Source organism: Geotrypetes seraphini, chromosome 9 (genome assembly GCF_902459505.1).
Source record: "Geotrypetes seraphini chromosome 9, aGeoSer1.1, whole genome shotgun sequence".
Taxonomy (NCBI): Eukaryota; Metazoa; Chordata; class Amphibia; order Gymnophiona; family Dermophiidae; genus Geotrypetes; species Geotrypetes seraphini.
This window is the reverse complement of record NC_047092.1, coordinates 167,817,692-167,832,158: the sequence shown is the minus strand read 5'-3', so window position 1 is coordinate 167,832,158 and position 14,467 is coordinate 167,817,692. Positions and strand designations below refer to the sequence as shown.

General features: G+C 42.0%; 1 protein-coding gene across 1 annotated transcript; it reads left to right on the top strand.

Moving 5' to 3' along the window:
- The first annotated feature begins 1,439 nt into the window (after positions 1-1,439).
- On the top strand, positions 1,440-3,032 carry LOC117366447 (zinc finger BED domain-containing protein 5-like). The gene has a single exon (XM_033957784.1). It carries the CDS (start codon positions 1,440-1,442, stop codon positions 3,030-3,032), a length of 1,593 nt encoding a protein of 530 aa, XP_033813675.1.
- Positions 3,033-14,467: the final 11,435 nt, after the last annotated feature.

The window sequence follows — 14,467 nt, the reverse complement described above, 5'->3', positions numbered from 1 at the left end:
AGCTCGCCAAGGCAAAGTGAGTCGATCACCCAGGACTCACTTTGTCTTGGCGATCTAATCTATCGAGCCGATAAGTCTTCTTCTCCCCGACGTCAATTCTGCAGTCGGAGAGGAAGTTCGGGCCAGCCAATCGCTGCCTGGCTGGGCGGAACTTCCTCTCCGATTGCAGAATTGACGTCAGGGAGAGCATGCGTCGGCTTTGGGGCTTGTTATCCATTGGTGGGTCCTGTTCCCGATGGCAGCGGCAGTGGCAGTGGCTTGGGGAACGGCAGGGAGAAAGAAAGAAAGGGGGCAGGCAGGGAAACAGAAGGAAAGAAGAGAAACAGAAAAAAAGAAAGAAAGGTCAGGGAGAGAGGAAGAAAAAGTTGGGGGAGGGAATGAGGTGTGGAGGAGAGAAAGCATACAGGCTGATAGAAGGGAAGAAAGATTGGATGCACAGTCAGAAGAAGAAAGTGCAACCAGAAATCACCAGACAAGGTAGGAAAAATGATTTTATTTTAAATTTAGCAAAGTGGAGGCAGTATTACCACAGTTTTCAAAGGAATTTGCCCAAATAACTTAATAGTTAACTGGGTAAATTCCCAGAGATGAAAACTTCCCTTCACTTACTATGCACAGTTCTGAATTTATATCTGCTGTCTATATTTTACAATATGGTCACCTTTTACTAAACCGCAATAGTGGTTTTTAGCGCAGGGAGCCTATGAGCGTCAAGAGCAGCGCTGGGCATTCAGCGCAGCTCCCTGCGCTAAAAACTGCTATTGTGGTTTAATAAAAAGGATGGAGGGTATATTTGTCTATTTTTGTATGGTTGTTACTGAGGTGACAATGCATAGAGTCATCTGCCTTGACCTCTTTGAAAAAAACCCAGAATAGGAATGATAATTAACATTTTCTCAGCGTATAGTGTGCTTTGTGTTTTTTAATTTTATTATTGGTAGATCATTTTGACTTGGTCATTTTAAAGTAGCTCACAAGCTCAAAAAGTTTGGGCACCTCTGAGCTACAGCGTTGAAACTGTGTATTTCTATTTTATCCCCCCTTTTACAAAACTGTGGAGCGTTTTTTAGCGCCAGCCGTGGTGGTAGCAGCTCTGATGCTCAGAATTCTATGAGTGTCAGGGCTGTTACCACTGTGGCTAAAATCCACACTACAGTTTTGTAAAAGGGTGAGGGGTTAGTTTGTGATGACCTATTCCATACTAGGCGAAGGTGTTTTCTGTGTTCTGTGTGTTTGAAAGACATGGTTTTCTGTTAGGATTGACGGTGTAGGATTGATCTGTGCTGGTCTGGCTTGTTTAGTTTTACAGAGCTGTCATCTGGAGCTGTCATCCGCCGGCTCATCGGGGATCGATCAGAAGAGTGCTGAGTGTGACGGACAGTGGCTATCTGGAGGAGACAAGCGCAGTAAGTCCTGAGTGACAGTGAGATACTGCAGTGATGGACAAGTTTTTGAAAAGGAAAGAACTAGACTCTGAACAAAATTTTGAGCCAGATGAGAGCCCAAGTATGAGTGGGGGTCAAAAGAAAGCAAAGATGGTTAGCGCAAGCAAATTCTCTGGCGCAAGGCAATATAGCGAAAGCTATATTTCAGTTGGATTTACTTTCACTGGAGATGCAAACAAACCAACTCCACTGTCCGTGGTGTGTGGTGAAAAGCTAGCTAACAGTGCTATGGTCCCAAGCAAACTTAAACGCCATCTCCAAACGAAACACCCTTCGCTTCAAAACAAGAATGCGGACTATTTTGTTCGCCTGCGTGACAACACGGAGAAACAGGCAACTTTCATGAGAAAAACCACAAAGGTAAATGAAAGAGTTCTTAAAGCTAACTATCAAGTTGCTGAACTTATAGCCAAGTCAAAAAAGTCGCACACTATGGCAGAGACATTAATACTTCCTGCCTGCAAAGCTATTGTAGAGGAGATGCTCGGACCTGAAGCAGCTAAGGAAATAGCCAAAGTCCCTCTCTCAGACAACACAATTTCCAGACGTATTAATGACATGTCTGCAGACATCGAAAGTGTGGTTTTGGAAAAGATCCGTATCAGTGAGAAATTTGCATTGCAACTTGACGAGTCTACTGATATCAGTGGACATGCTCAACTCTTGGCCAATGTGCGTTTTGTTGATGGTGATGCAATTAGAGAAAACTTCTTTTTTTGCAAGGCATTGCCAGAAAAAACAACAGGAGAAGAAATTTTTCGGGTCACATCAGAATACCTTGAAAAAGGAGGACTTAAGTGGGAAAACTGCACAAGTGTCTGCACCGATGGAGCTGCAGCCATGGTCGGGCGCACCAAAGGCTTTGTAAGCAGAGTGAAGGAAAGAAATCCAGATGTGATTGTTACGCATTGTTTTTTACACCGCGAGGCCCTCGTAGCCAAGACTTTACCAGCAGTCCTAGTTCATGTGTTGGATGATGTTGTGTGCATGGTAAACTTTGTAAAGTCACGACCCGTGAAAAGTCGTATATTTGCAACTTTGTGTGAGGAGATGGGAGCGAAGCATAAAACCTTGCTGTTTCATACGGAGGTCCGGTGGTTGTCGCGTGGCAAGGTCTTGGTTCGTGTGTATGAGCTGCGGGAGGAACTTAAAGTGTTTCTGACAAATGAGAGGTCAGATTACGCAAAGCAGCTTGCAAGTGATGAGTGGTGTGCAAGGCTGGCATACCTGGCAGATATATTTTATCATCTGAATGAACTGAACACACGAATGCAAGGCCGAAGTGAAAACCTGCTTACAAGTACAGATAAAATAAATGGATTCCGTTCAAAGGTGCAACTCTGGCATCAACACGTGGAAAGTGGCAATCTTGAAATGCTCACACTCACCAAGCAATGGCAAGGTGTTCACACTGCTGCACTGTGTGAGATAATAGTTAAACATTTAAAAACTCTTGAGGAGAAGTTGTCATTTTATTTCTCTTCAGTCTCCACTGAATGCCTTGACTGGGTTAGAGACCCTTATAGCTCAGCATCAGTTGGTAGCGGTACCGAAAAGGATCCGCTGTTGAATTTGACGATTTTTTAACGTTCTTTTTTGTAAAGAACTACAGCGGGTGCAGGTTTCAGCCCTATGGTCCGGACCCAGACACTGGAGGCACCACTTGTGCGGGTCGGAGAGGGATATAGTGCGCGCACACCGCTGACACTTTTTGAAACCCGGTGACGGGGGCATGAAGGGAAAAACTGCTGTAGCAAAATCGAAGCCCGAGGCTTCGATGGTGCCAACAGGCCCCGCCGGGGCAGATCGAAAAAAATGAAAAAGAAAACAATCTTTTTTTTTTTTTTTTTTTTACAAACGATAATAAAAAAAAGAAGGAAAATAAAATATGAAGAGAAAAAATACGCGCGAGCGGGAAGGCAAGTGATAAGAAAAAAATCTTCCAACAGCCGTTGGAAACACGCATCTTCTTAGCTCCGCGGAATTAAGAAAACTGGGGACCGCGCGCCTCCGTCGGGCGGGAAGGCACTCGCGCACGCGCGGTGTGGCCTAGCTAGAACTTTCTAAAGTTCTTAGAGTGCAATCACTCTAAAATTGTCCGTACCGGGGCTCCGTCGGTGCCGTCACCCATCAGTCAAGAATATGCTGCCTGCTTGTCCTGGGATAATGCCTTGACTGGGTTAGAGACCCTTATAGCTCAGCATCAGTTGGTGGAAAGGACATGACTTTACAGGAGCAGGAGGAACTAACTGAACTGAGACAAAATCGTGGTTTCAAGCTAAGATTTGCTGATCTACCTTTGGACAGTTTTTGGTTGGATACCGCCAAGGAGTTCCCCCTTCTGGCAAACAAAGCTATTTTGACATTGCTCCCATTTTCCACTACATATCTGTGTGAGATTAGCTTTTCAAGCATGATTGCTATAAAAACCAAATACAGAGAGAGACTGAGAGCTGTTGACGAAGAGCTACGTGTGTGTCTTTCTTCGATTCCAGCCAAAATATCAGCTTTGTGTTCAGCCAAACAGGCCCAGGCCCAGGCCCAGGCACTGAATAAAGTATTTTATAATTTTTCACTATTCTGTTTACTTAATATTTCATAATAAAGTAATTATAAAATACTTTCTTTGTGTTTATTTGATTCCTATTCAAGAGAATTACTTTATATATAGTCAATATAGGCACAGAGTTAAATTTTTTAACATTTTCTAATGGTGGTGTGCCTCGTGATTTTTTTCATGAAACAAGTGTGCCTTTGCCCAAAAAAGGTTGAAAAACACTGCCCTAAATTACTGTATTCTAAAAAAACCTATATCTAAAGTACATTTATTAAGTAAGACCAATGACGATTTGGGTGCTGATATGCTGTATGAAAAAAAAGTTTAATTTGCATACTGGCTGCACCGCTGAGGTCTGAGAGTGAATTATCCTAAGGCTTTCTGTGTGATTGTGTACAATTTTAGCCTTAGTAGACAAATCTACTGAAGTTTGTAGCCGATTGGTTTCCTATTGGGCCATATGGTCATTGGTTCACGTGTCCTGCACATAGCATTTTACACTGAAATGGAGGTTTGTTTTGACTCTTGATGAAGGCGGACCAGTCAAAACACAGCCATGTCGAGTCTTGCATGATTGAGTTATGCATTATTATGGTCATCATATGAACATTGTGTCCAGCATATTTGTCTTCATTTTTTTCAATGGTGAATTAAAGATTACATTTTCATATTAAATCCTGGTCGTTCACGTGTCGCACTCCTATTTGTTTTCTGATTGTGTCTAGGTGGGATACATTTCTCCTTCCTTTTTTTGGATTTTATATCATGACCCTTGGCTGTGTTAAGTGATATTTAAACTCAATTGCATAATAACTTTGTCAGTATACATGTTACTAACCTTTCAGTAACCTTTCAGTACTGTCTTGTTGATTCTGCACCATAGTAATGAAATCAAAATTTAATATGATGATTACTTAAAATACAGGATTTCTTTTACCGATTTTATTTTATTTTTTTAACTTTATTTAGTTTTTAATGCCAACAAAAAGTGCAATACAATTTATATACAAATAATGATAATCAACCAAGCACTTATAATCAATCAGTATCTATACAAAAGATAAAAATTCCCTCCCCCATCTATCATTACAATCAGGAATAATACCAAAACAAAAGATATACCTCCCTCTCACTCCCACCCCCCCTGGCTGTGTGGGTGAAAAACAACGGAAAATAAAGATATAGGACAACTATAGCAAATCTACAAAAGACGTCAATGGACCCCAAACTAATTTGAATATCTTATTATGCCCCAGCATGTCAGCATTAATTTTCTCATATTTATAAGTTAAACATAAGCTCATCCACTAAAAAGGAAAACTAAGGTGATCCCAATTCTTCCAATTGCGAGTAATCATTTGCATGGCTATCCCGGTCATAATAAGGAAAAACCGGCATTTATAGCGGTCCGGGGGGGGGGGGGGGTTAATATACTGATTTTACATAATCCTGTAGCATTTTCCATGACTGCCCATATTTTTTAAGTGGGATCCAAATGGGAATCTACTTTGGACCCACTCGCCTGCAAAATGCAAGAAAAAATATATTGACTAATGAACAAGGTTTGTAAAAGGCAAAATATGCCAATTTTCTGGTGCGATTTGGAGTGAACTCATTGTTGAGAAGTGTTTGATCGTTCATATCTTGGCATTTTTTTTTTTCTTTTATGAAAAGATAGTTTATTATTCATAGTTCGCCTTTAAACAAGGTGGATTACAACCAAGCATTCACAATTTTTTTTTTTTTCCAATTCTTTATTCATTTTCATATCTCATAACAAGTATACAATAATCATTCAATATTCATGCAATTCACTTGTATACTTCATATAATATTAAATCTTATATTATCCCCCCTCCCCCCTTCCCTTCCACACATATCAACATTTTATTTGAATCTCATTATACCCTCCCAATCCCATATCATATTATTCTTCTGTAAAAAAAAAAATTGTCTAATCATTCGAATATTCAATCAATGGCCCCCAAATTTTTTTAAACTTGTTATAATTTCCTTTTTGCATAGCAAGAATTCGTTCCATTTTATAAATATAACATATAGAATTCCACCAAAAAGTATAGTTAAGTCTTGTATAATCTTTCCAATTTCTAGTTATATTCTGAATGGCAACTCCTGTCATAATCATTAGTAATTTATTATTATTTGCTGAAATTTGACTCTTTGCTCTCATCATTGTTCCAAACAAAATTGTATCATATGACATAGCAACTGCATTTTCTAGAAAATAATTAATTTGAGACCAAATTGACTTCCAGAAGGCGTTAATACAAGGACAATAAAAAATTAGATGATCCAAAGTCCCTGCTTCTAGATTACAGTGCCAACATTTATTAGATCTAGAGCTATCAAACTTTTGTAAACGTACTGGGGTCAAAAGAGCTCTATGCAACAAAAAGAACTAAGTCTGTCTCATAATGCCGACACTGTACATCTAATTCTCCAAGACCAAATTCGTGGCCATTGAGAAGCAGAAATTTGATGCTTAATCTCAATGCTCCAAATGTCTCTTAGACCCGTTTTTTGTTTTTTATTTGTAAAACCATATATCAATTTATACCACTTAGCGGCTTGGTGACCCAAGAAATCCGCCTGGAAACACAGGATTTCCAAACTATATTGAGTATCAAGATCTTTAACATTATATTTCAAATTACTGCAATTTTGATTTTTGAATAGCATTCGTATACTACATGAATCATACTACTGTATATTGACCCCTGATGTAGGTCCTTATGTCAAACATAGCCTTTGTTGGGTCTTATAATAAAATTCTGCTAGCTCTATCCCAAAAGCCCTTTTGCTTTTTTTTTTTTTTGCTGTTAGAATAAGTAAAAAGGGGTGTCCAATAAGAGCGCAAGGTTTGAATTGGGCGCCATTTCCTTTCTATGGTTTAGACGGGGCTGAAAACTTCACGACTGTCATTTAGACTCATTGCATTTAGTAGACGTGGATCGCTACACGAACGAACAAGACATTATTATGAAAACTGATTACACCTGTGGGGCAAGTTTGGCTGAAACAATCTGCAAATTGGGTGCAAAATGGAAATAGCAAGCAAATGCTGCTACAGCCGCTTTCTCATGGAACCAATCAGGTCACTGATGGCCTTCCGAAGAGCAGTGAACACCGTCCTTTTCCACTAACGTTGCTGTTCGGACAAACTCCTTTTGTAGACTACTGTCTGTAACCTCATGTTATGTAGTTTCTTGTCCTTTGTAGATTAATAATAGCTTTATTTATATCTCGCTATACCTTGAAGCTCAGCAGTTCACTTCACATCAAGATAGACTGCATAGTATACAGTGAAAATACATCAAAACCCGTAATAATAACTTTAATAACTTTATTTTTGTATACCGCAATGCCACAATCAGTTCAGAGCGGTTAAACAGAGGAAGAGACTGTACACAGACAGCGAAGTTACAAACAACAACAACAAAAAAAGTACTTTCAATTACATTAGTAAGCCGAGAGTGGTTAGGTATGACCGGAAGTATTTCAGAAGTACAACAAGTATTTCAGAGGTAAAAACAGGTAGGAAGGAGTCGTAGAAATTTGTCAAAGAGATAGGTTTTAATTGATTTCTTGAAGGATTGGTAGGAGGGTGAATTAGAAATGAGGGTGGTTAGACATTTATTCCATTGGCCTGCTTGGAATGACAGTGATCTGTCAAGGAATCTCTTGTAGATACAGCCCTTCAGGGAGGGGAAGGCAAACAGATAGGTATTAAGCGTGCAAGTGTTGCCTGGAAATACAAAATGGTGCGAAAGGTTGATTGGGGATGAACCTGTTATGGTTTTGAAGCAGAGGCAGGCAAACTTGAAGATGACCCTTGCCTCCATCGGCAACCAGTGTAGTTTTCTGTAGAACGGGCTTACATGATCTGACTTTTTGAGACCATAGATAAGATGGACGGCAGTATTCTGAATGGTTCTCATTCGTTTGATGGTTTTCTTAAAGGATCCCTAGTATATGATATTACAGTAGTCTAAGGTGCTTAAGATTAGAGATTGGACCAGCAATCGAAAAGAGAAAAAGTCAAAATAGTGTTTGATGGTACGTAGTTTCCAGAGGGTGCAGAAGCATTTTTTAACCTGAGCATTGGTGTGATCTTCAAAAGTCAGGCATCGGTCCAGGATGACTCCAAGGATTTTCATGGTGGAATTGATTGGGTAGTAACAGAACCCATTGCAAAAAAGTATACCCGCATAGGTAGAAATAGTCAAACCAGTAAGAAATCTAAACAAATTTGTCAAATAAGTCGATCTTCAAAGATCTTCTAAATATTTGATATGAAAATGAATTCAGAAATAGATCACTTAAGGTTTTATTCCAAATACCTATCTAAAAAGATAATGTTATATCAATATTCTTATTCTACACTGTGAATGTCTTATTGTAACCCGTTCTTAGCTTTGAGGAGGACATCCCAGGATAAAAATCTAAATAAATAAATAAAATGCACTGAAAAAACAAGCTCCGATTCCGGATAGGAAGGAGCGCAGACAAATCGGCCGAAGCCTTGGGGCCAATCTAGAAGGAGTAGGGGGGGCGGAGAGGGGGGGCAGATAGATTAGGGGTGAGCAGAAGGGAGGTCGCCCCTTTCGATCCAGCGATCGCGGGAGGCAGACGCGTGAAAGAACAAAACTGCTCATTGAGTTCCTCCGGCGGCTGGAGTGGCTCTCCTGTTCCTGCCTACACGTGCCCCCCAGGTCAGACAGCGGTGGCTGGCTCAGTCCCGATGCAATGCCCTGATAACAACTTTGCTGCTGCACCCTGGACGGCCCCGTGTTCCTCTGGGCTGCAGCGGCTCACCGGCGACCCCCGCGCCCAACGTCGGCCGGCAGGGAAGCGCTGGAACGCTCCTGTTCCCCTGCAGAGTTGGACCGCCCCACCGCACAGCAGGTGAGCATGTAGGCAGGCTGTACCAACCAAGAAACAGGAGAGGCAGGCCACCATCGGCCACGTGGCGCACTCGCGATCAACTCGGCCGCCGCTCTACCTCCGATGCCGACGGCCACAGGGAGAACCAGGCCGGTCAACCGCTACAACGCTCCCATGCGAGCGCGAGGGGCCACCCCGACCAAATGTCCTTCGCCGCAAAGTGGGAGCGGCGCGGCACATTGAATGTCTTATTTGTAACCCGTTCTTAGCTTTGGGGAGGACATCACAGGATAAAAATCTAAATAAATAAATAAAATGCACTGAATCGGTTCCCAGAGACCGAGCGACTTCTTTCCGACACCATGCGGCTGCTTTCTTTGGGGTTTTGAGAAATCTTGCATCTACGCTAACAAGCCAACAGCAATTTCTCAGCTGAAGGAGGAGATTAGATGCAACATTGTGGGAATTAAACCGCAAAGATACAAAAATTTGATCAACAAATTTGATCTGAAGAGCAAGATTGTGCCAGCAGAGTTGTGGGGGGGGGGGCATTTATCAGATATTGTGCTCCACACTTAGGGCTCCTTTTACTAAGGTGCGCTAAGCATTTTAGTGCGCACTAAGGGCTCCTTTTACTAAGCCACGCTAGTGGTTTTAACGCACGCACCGGATTAGCGCAAGCTATAGCGTGCGCTAGCTGAAAGTCTACCACCTGCTCAAAAGGAGGCAGTAACGGCTAGCGCATGCGGCAAATTAGCGTGCACTATTCCATGCATTAAGGCCCTAGCGCGGCTTAGTAAAAGGAGCCCTAAATATTAGCATGCGCTAACCACACGCTAAACGCTAACATGTGCATAGCGTACCTTAGTAAAATGCATAGCGTACCTTAGTAAAACAGGAGGTTAATTGCAATATGCATTTTATATACTAAAATAAAAATATCAGCATTTTTCAACTCAATTATGCCTTTTATTAAAAATTTACCCCTTCCCCCCCTTTTACAAAACTGCTCAAGAGGTTTTTAGCGCCGGCTGGCGCGCTGAATGCTCCGCGCTGCTCCGACGATCATAGAGTTCCCGTGAGCATCGGAGCAGCGCAGAGCGCTCAGCGTGCTGGCTGGCGCTAAAAACCTCTTGCGTAGTTTTGTAAAACGGGGGTAAATTTTGTGCCCTTATTGGGACACCGTTTTATACAGACAAAATGAACAAGCTTTGTACAGGGCAATCGACGCCAATGATCTGACATACCGAATAACACTGCCCAGAAAACATTTCCCCAAAATTCACAAGTGAAGCCATCTGGAGATGACAAGACCTCTCTTTATCTGTCGGTTTTTGTGTTTATTACTTTCCCAAATTCATCTGAACAGTTATTGCACACAAAAAACATCTTTTCATTTGCGAGATTCTCTGTTATCCTACTGTCACTTAGCTGCCTTCTGTTGCACAGTATGCTACCAAACAGGAACATGGTACAGGACATCGTGGCTTCAAGAAATGCTGCAGACCAAGTTTTAAAATGGTTATTATTCATGAAGTTTTATTGTGCACACACAAGAGTCAGTTTTTTGTAACAGGTTGCCTAGTTTGGGGTTACACCAACACAATTGCACTTGGACAAAAGCGCCCCCGACAATTGCACGCACAAACAAGTGCGTGCATGACAATTGTGGCCCGTGAAGGATATCTGGAAGACCTTGATTTGCTCAGACTCCTCAGACCCCATCTCTTGGACGGGGCCTGAGGAGTCTGAGCAAATCGGGGCCTTCCAGATATCCACTAAAAGGGTTCCCATAATTATGATTAAACCTAACCCTAACACTAGATAGGAAGTGAATGTTTTAAGTGCAGTGGGGGGTCCCCCCCCACCTCCTCAAAAAAGAGGGTTACTTTGTAACCCTCAAAAAGACAAACTAGTATCCCGTCGGAGCAGAAATGTTGGATCACCTCCCATTCATTGTACGCATTTGTCCGTGCATGTAAATGTCGGGGCACAATTGATGGCGTGCAATTGTCCTGCGGGCATTTGACGGGTCACCAGTTTGGGAGGTAAGCAGATACTGATTTCTTTATATAATTGCCCTATAATAGCTGTAGAAATTTACTCTTGTACATCACAGAGGGAATTCAATACATTGCACACTTTATAGAATAGTGTTTGGCGCGGATCAGGCGTCTAACTTCTGGACGTCATTCTAACGCCTGCTAAAAAACAGATGCAAATTCCAGTGCCCAACTTAGATGTGCGTTGGACAAATTCTGTAACTCCACAAACAACATTTTGGAATGCCCCCGTGCTATACAGAATAACATGCAGTAAAATGCATGCATATATTTTTAAGACTGCCAGTTAACATCAATAATTGGTTGTTAGCAGCTAATTATTGATGTTTGAGCTAATTAGTCAACTTATTTGTGTGTGCATCCTTGATGCATGCACAAAGTTGGGTACAGAAATTTGAGCACAATGTGCTGCATTCAAGGTACGTATAGAACACATTTGTGTAAAATGTGTCTCTTACTGTGCTCCGAGAAAAAAGGTGATACCTCCTACCTGAATTGTGGAAGGCATGATAACAAACCAAGAAGGTGACTGGTTAGTGCTCGATCTCTTTTATTAGATAATATGACACTGAATCGGCACGATCGTGTTTTGGAGGGTCATAAAGCTGACAAAGGCATTCGTGAACAACTGTTGTCAATAATATCATCCTTCTTTTGCAATCGGGCAAATAAAAAGAGTCTCTTTTTTTTAAACACTAGAAGAAAATTTTCACAAGAATGTGCACCATCAAGTATCTCCTCAGTTCAAATAATCAGACTCCTGAGGCAGGCCTTATGGGGTCGAAACACGATCGTGTCAAGTGGGAGTCATATTATCTAATAAAGGAGATCGAGCACTAACCGATGACCCATAAAAAGCACGCTGGACTTTGGCCGCACTGACAATCCCACGGCGACATTTGCACGCAGGACATATGTGCACCGCCACTTCTGCTGCTTTTAAGCCTTTCCATTAGCACTGTGAGGGGATAGGTGGGGGTACCCTTCTACTACATTTACAAGTCCTCGCGCTCCCATTGGGGGGGGGGGGAGAACTCCCCCCCACACACACACTACACTGAAAACTCCCAAACAATGAAAACGGAAAGGGAAACGGGAGTTTTCAGTATACTTGGGGGGCCCAACCCCTCCCCCAAAGGGAGCGCGAGGACTTGTAAATGTAGTGGGGGGATTCCCCCCACACCTCCCCTCACACCACTAACGGAAAGGCTTAAAAGTGGCGGAAGCGGCGGTGCGCATATGTTCTGAGTGAAAATGTTGCCGCGGGATTGTCGGCGCACCAGAGTCCGGCGGGCTTTTGATATTGTACCGCACTAACCAGTCATCTTCTTGGTTTGTTTTCTTATCTTACCATGTTCCACCAAAATCTACTCTCAAAGCACTTTTACATCTTACTTGCTTACGTGTACATGTGGTGTCACCATGTGTACTTGTACATGGACTATGTCATGCCACATGTGTATGCTTTATAAAATCCCCACATTTCTTGTACATGGTACTGTCTGTCCAAAGTGCCACTTAGAGTAACTAATGCAACAATTTCCTTAGAAGAAAGTTTCAAGTTTTATTAAAATTTTGTTATACCACCTATAGAAACTTCTAGGCGGTGTACAATAGTAAAAATTATAAGAATTGGAAAACAAATATTAACACTTATAAGTCGGACAGACAGACATAACATTATGTATGTGAATTACTTTGATTACAAGGGGTTAGAGGGGAAAACTATAATTTTAAATAGGAAAGAAAGACATTTAAGGTTAATACACTAGGGAAGATTGGAACATATCTTGTTGATAGGTGCCATCGACTCGTGTTCGAGTCCTGGCGACTTGATGAATTGTGGATTTAAAAAGGAATCTGGTTTTGTGCTAGTCCGGAAAGGTCCTCCAGCGTCATCCCCATGGTTATTTTGAACATGTCCAGCCATCTGATAGCAGGTCGCCCTCTTCACCTGGTTCCTTCGATCTTCCCAAACATGATGTCCTTCTCCAGTCATCTCTCTCGTCTGATGGTGTGACCAAAATAAGACAATCGTAACTTCATCATATGGGCTTTTAAAAAAAATTAAAAAATAGCCACCGCTGTGCGCCCTCCTTGACTGGCGCCTACCTCCTTCGTGGCTGGCAGCGCACAGTGATGCTGAAGCTCGGAAGGGGGCATGGTTAGGGACAGCGCCGGACTTTGGCATTACTAAACACCGCCGGCCACAATTCTGACGTGACCTTAGGCACTGAAAACGTAGGCCTGTGAAACCCTGACCTACATTTCTGGCGCCTAGGGTCCTGTCAAGCCGCAATTCTTCAAGAGGAAGCTGTCGATGATTGATCCATTTTGTAAGCGCCTGCCGCAGATAAGATAGAGGGATAGGAGACAATGTGGGATTAATAATGAAAAATTGCCTTGAAAACATTTGATATTGCGTTTATATCAAAATTTTAATAAACTTGAAACTTGAAGTCAGAAAAGGAGCAGGGAAACGATTTCAGGTAGCGTGGGAGTGGATAAGCGACTCCTGTTACAGAGAGGAGACATGATTGAGACATTTAAATATATCACAGGCCGTATCGAGGTGGAAGATGATATCTTCTTTCTTAAAGGACCCTTGGTCACAAGAGGGCATCCGCTAAAAATCAGAGGAGGGAAATTTCACGGCGACACCAGGAAGTATTTCTTCACCGAAAGGGTGGTTGATCATTGGAACGAACTTCCACTGCAGGTGATTGTGGCCAGCAGCGTGCCAGATTTTAAAAGTAAATGAGATACGCATGTGGGATCTCTAGGGGGGTAAAGTCGAGGGGGTGGAGTCATTAAAGTGGGCAGACTTGATGGGCTATGGCCCTTTTCTATGTTTCTAGATGGGTGTTGGTCCTCATATGTATGACTAGCTAGATAAGAGCTTTGGACCTTAGCCAAGTCTGGCTGAAATATATACCTGATTCACAAGCCCACAGGGCATATGGGGATTCTTAGATGACTCATCGCTATTGAACTAATGAGGGTTCTTTTCTTTCCATCCACTTAATATGCGGAAGTTCAGCAAATCACCCTGTGCAAAAATTCTTAAAGCATCTGCTGAGCTTTTCTGATCTGCTTCTGTGACATTTTGTGAATGTGCTGCCGTTTCTTTCTCTCTCTCTTTTTTTTTTTTTTCCTGCTACAAATTGGCAGAAATTTCCACAGACTTTTTTTTTTTTTTAACAATGGAGGGTGTTCTGATCTGTTGCTGATTATAGTAGATTTATCATGTTTGACGAAGGATAAATCATTTCATGGAAAAATCCACAAATTCATTTGCAAAACAAAAATGCATGTTTGCTGACCCACAGGCGCAGCTGTCATCCAGCGGATGAGTTAATCTATATGATCTTCTTGGGGTTTGTTTTTCATATCAATTTTATCATATCATATTTTTTCATATCATATCTTTTGCTCTCTTTCTGTTACAGCAGTTGTGATTATAGCCAAGCCAATAGTCGGCTGGTGCCAGTCAGCAT